General features: G+C 47.4%; 1 protein-coding gene across 1 annotated transcript in view; it reads right to left on the reverse strand.

The window, feature by feature from the left end:
* Positions 1-102: 102 nt before the first annotated feature.
* The window catches only part of LOC116360713 (eyes absent homolog 1), a gene marked incomplete at its 3' end in the record, with an annotated part of 6738 nt that continues 1840 nt past the window's right edge, over positions 103-5000 (reverse strand). Inside the window, exons 4-5 of the mRNA XM_031815688.1 lie at positions 2138-2259; positions 103-244 (exon numbers count right to left, since the gene is read on the reverse strand). Of these exons, the coding sequence (XP_031671548.1) occupies positions 103-244; positions 2138-2259 (264 nt within the window). The remainder of the gene's footprint in view (positions 245-2137; positions 2260-5000) is intronic.

Here is a 5000-nt window from a genome sequence, read left to right on the forward strand (position 1 = left end):
ATGGCACTCATGGACTCTTTGACAACGAAGACATCAAACGCATTGGAATTTCAATTTAAGTTCAGAATTGAAACTGAATTGACCCCAAATAAGGATGTGTACTGTATCCATTCTGGACATTGTATATCTATAATTCTTCTTACCTTTTTTGAGCCTTGCTCCTCTTCCACTCCGTCTCCCACGACGACGTACACAACTTTCCTACCGAACCTCTGAATGACTCTCTCAAAACAGCTCTCCTTCCCTGCAGAGAGACAGACAGGTTAGAGAGGCGGGCAGAGAGACAGACAGGTTAGAGAGGCGGGCAGAGAGACAGACACAGGTTGGTCTGAATGACTCTCTCAAAACAACTCTCCTTCCCTGCAGAGTGACAGACAGGTTAGAGAGGCGGGCAGAGAGACAGACACAGGTTGGTCTGAATGACTCTCTCAAAACAACTCTCCTTCCCTGCAGAGTGACAGACAGGTTAGAGAGGCGGGCAGAGAGACAGACACAGGTTGGTCTGAATGACTCTCTCAAAACAACTCTCCTTCCCTGCAGAGTGACAGACAGGTTAGAGAGGCAGGCAGAGAGACAGATACAGGTTGGTCTGAATGACTCTCTCAAAACAACTCTCCTTCCCTGCAGAGTGACAGACAGGTTAGAGAGGCAGGCAGAGAGACAGACACAGGTTGGTCTGAATGACTCTCTCAAAACAACTCTCCTTCCCTGCAGACAGATACAGACAGTTAGCCACACAAACAGGTTGGGTTTAAAGATAGAAATGAAGCCTGAGATTGGTACTTTTCAGACTGTGCAGAGAAAATGTGCCAAACTATCTCACCAGGCAACGTTGTATTTCCTAACATTTAAATGTACAGTGGGGCAAAAAAGTATTTAGTCAGCCACCAATGTGCAAGTTCTCCCACTTAAAAAGATGGGAGAGGCCTGTAATTTTCATCATAGGTACACTTCAACTATGACAGACAAAATGAGAAAAAAAATCCAGAAAATCACATTGTAGGATTTTTATTAATTTATTTGCAAATTATGGTGGAAAATAAGTATTTGGTCACCTACAAACAAGCAGGATTTCTGGCTCTCACAGACCTGTAACTTCTTCTTTAAGAGGCTCCTCTGTCCTCCACTCGTTACCTGTATTAATGGCACCTGTTTGAACTTGTTATCAGTGTAAAAGACACCTGTTCACAACCTCAAACAGTCACACTCCAAACTCCACTATGGCCAAGACCAAAGAGCTGTCAAAGGACACCAGAAACAAAATTATAGTAGTGTATCATAGTGTATCTATGATGAAAATTAGGGAGGGGGAGGAAGGGGGGAGGGGGAGGAAGGGGGAGGGGGAGGAGGGGGAGGAGGGGGAGGAAGGGGGGAGGAAGGGGGGAGGGGGAGGAGGGGGAGGAAGGGGGAGAAAGGGGGATGAAGGGGGAGAAAGGGGAGGAAGGGGGAGAAAGGGGAGGAAGGGGAGAAGGGGGGGGAGGAAGGGGGGAGGGGAGAAAGGGGGGAGAAAGGGGAGGAAGGGGGAGGGGAGGAGGAAGGGGGAGGAAGGGGGAGAACGGGGGAGAAAGGGGGAGGAAGGGGGGAGGGGAGGAGGAAGGGGGAGAAGGGGGGAGGAAGGGGGAGTGTGTTGGGTGTGGAATGACATGCGGTAAAGTGGTTTCATATGCAGGCCCAAGAGAGAGAGAGAGAGAGAGAGAGAGAGAGAGAGAGAGGAGAGAGAGAGAGAGAGAGACAGAGAGGGAGAGAGAGAGAGAGAGGGAGAGCTGAGGCTTCAGGAAATAATCCTGGTTGATTCAAGTTCTTCCTTCAGAGAGAGACATCAACCATCTCCAGTGTCCATCCCCCTTCCCGTCCCCCTCAACGGCACGGACCAATCATCCGGTCCCTTCATTAGTTTAGACCAATCACACGCCAGGTTTACACACATCATACAAATTAGGTTGAGCAGTCTGGTAACCCACTACTGGGACAGACAGACGGACAGACAAAACAACAACACAGACACAAGGACAGACAGACAGACAAAACAACAACACAGACACAAGGACAGACAGACAAAACAGCACAATCAGCCAAATATAGAAACAGACATAAAGGCAGACATCTTAAAATTGTAAAATATAATGAACATATTCACCTATTTTGGTAGCACTATAAATATTGTCAATAGGAAACACTATCCCCAGTCCGTACAGCAGGACTTTAGCCAGGGCAGGTATGAGTTGGGTGGTGGTCACCAGGATATTCACACAGTTTGACCTGCAACACAGAGGACGAGAAGAGAGAGATGAGAGATGAGAGGAGGATGAGAAGAGAGAGATGAGAGGAGGACGAGAAGAAAGATGAGAGGAGGGAGAGAAGAGAGAGATGAGAGATGAGAGGAGGATGAGAAGAGAGATGAGAGGAGGATGAGAAGAGAGAGATGAGAGATGAGAGGAGGATGAGAAGAGAGAGATGAGAGGAGGATGAGAAGAGAGAGATGAGAGGAGGATGAGAAGAGAGAGATGAGAGTAGGACGAGAAGAGAGAGATGAGAGATGAGAGGAGGATGAGAAGAGAGATGATAGATGAGAGGAGGAAGAGAAGAGAGAGATGAGAGATGAGAGGAGGATGAGAAGAGGAGAGAAGAGTGGGGGAGGGGAGAGAAGAGGAGGAGTGAAGTGGAGAGAGGGGGAGGGGGAGAAGAGGAGGGGAGAGAAGAGGAGGATGAGAAGAGGGGTATGAGAGATGAGAGGAGGACGAGGAGGAAGAGAGGAGAGGAGGAAGAGAAGAAAGAGATGAGAGGAGGAAGAGAAGAGAGAGATGAGAGCTGAGAGGAGCACGAGAAGAGAGAGATGAGAGATGAGAGGAGTACGAGAAGAGAGAGATGAGAGATGAGAGGAGGACGAGAAGAGAGAGATGAGAGATGAGAGGAGGACGAGGAGAAAGAGATGAGAGTAGGATGAGAAGAGAGAGATGAGAGGAGGATGAGAAGAGAGAGATAAGAGGAGTACGAGAAGAGATGAAAGGAGAATGAGAAGAGAGAGAGAGGAGGACGAGAAGAGAGAGAGGAGAGGAGGATGAGAAGAGAAATAAGAGATGAGACGAGGAAGAGAAGAAAGAGATGAGAGGAGGAAGAGAAGAGAGAGATGAGAGATGAGAGGAGGACGAGAAGAGAGAGATGAGAGATGAGAGGAGGACGAGAAGAGAGAGATGAGAGATGAGAGGAGGACGAGAAGAGAGAGATGAGAGATGAAAGGAGGATGAGAAGAGAGGGATGAGAGTAGGACGAGAAGAGAGAGATGAGAGTAGGACGAGAAGAGAGAGATGAGAGATGAGAGGAGGATGAGAAGAGAGATGATAGATGAGAGGAGGAAGAGAAGGGAGAGATGAGAGTAGGACGAAAAGAGAGACATGAGAGTAGGACAGGAAGAGAGAGATGAGAGATGAGGATGAGAAGAGAGACATGAGAGGAGGACGAGAAGAGAGAGATGAGAGTAGGACGAAAAGAGAGAGATGAGAGTAGGACAGGAAGAGAGAGATGAGAGATGAGGATGAGAAGAGAGACATGAGAGGAGGACGAGAAGAGAGAGATGAGAGATGAGACAAGGATGAGACGAGAGACATGAGAGGAGGATGAGAAGCGAGAGATGAGAAGAGAGAGATGAGAGGAGGATGAGAAGAGAGAGATGAGAGATGAGAGGAAGATGAGAAGAGAGATGAGAGGATGAAGAGAAGAGAGAGATGAGAGGAGAGATGAGAAGAGAGAGATGAGAGATGAGAGGAGGATGAGAAGAGAGATGAGAGATGAGAGGAGGAAGAGAAGAGAGAGATGAGGACAGAAGGATAATTACATCACTCTACAGCACCATGAGAGGGAGGACAAGATAAACGACCGACTGCACAAATTAAATTCCCATTTGTCAACTAGAACAGCAAGGAGCTGTCCAATGGGAAAGATGGATGGATGTTTTTATGGACAGCGCCTCTCCTCTATCCCTGTGATGAATACTAGAGCAGTCCCTCTATGTCCCAAATGCCACCATATTCCCTATATAGTGCACTACTTTAGACCAGAGCCCTATGGCACCCTATTCCCTTTATAGTGCACTACTTTAGACCAGAACCCTATGGCACCCTATTCCCTATATAGTGCACTACTTTAGACCAGAGCCCTATGGTACCCTATTCCCTATATAGTGCACTACTTTAGACCAGAGCCCTATGGCACCCTATTCCCTTTATAGTGCACTACTTTAGACCAGAGCCCTATGGCACCCTATTCCATATATAGTGCACTACTTTAGACCAGAGCCCTATGGTACCCTATTCCCTATATAGTGCACTACTTTAGACCAGAGCCCTATGGCACCCTATTCCCTATATAGTACACTACTTTAGACCAGAGCCCTATGGCACCCTATTCCCTATATAGTGCACTACTTTAGTCCAGAGCCCTATGGTACCCTATTCCCTATATAGTGCACTACTTTAGACCAGAGCCCTATGGCACCCTATTCCCTATATAGTGCACTACTTTAGACCAGAGCCCTATGGCACCCTATTCCCTATATAGTGCACTACTTTAGACCAGAGCCCTTTGGCACCCTATTCCCTATATAGTGCAGTACTTTAGACCAGAGCCCTATGGAACCCTATTCCCTATATAGTGCACTACTTTAGACCAGAGCCCTATGGCACCCTATTCCCTATATAGTGCACTACTTTAGACCAGAGCCCTATGGCACCCTATTCCCTATATAGTACACTACTTTAGACCAGAGCCCTTTGGCACCCTATTCCCTATATAGTGCAGTACTTTAGACCAGAGCCCTATGGAACCCTATTCCCTATATAGTGCACTACTTTAGACCAGAGCCCTATGGCCCCCTATTCCCTATATAGTGCACTACTTTAGACTAGAGCCCTATGGCACCCTATTCCCTATATAGTGCACTACTTAGTACACTACCAGAGCATAGGGCTATATAGAAAATAGAAATCAAGGGACGGTGTCTAGTC

The sequence above is a fragment of the Oncorhynchus kisutch genome, unplaced genomic scaffold (genome assembly GCF_002021735.2).
Source record: "Oncorhynchus kisutch isolate 150728-3 unplaced genomic scaffold, Okis_V2 scaffold264, whole genome shotgun sequence".
Taxonomy (NCBI): domain Eukaryota; kingdom Metazoa; phylum Chordata; class Actinopteri; order Salmoniformes; family Salmonidae; genus Oncorhynchus; species Oncorhynchus kisutch.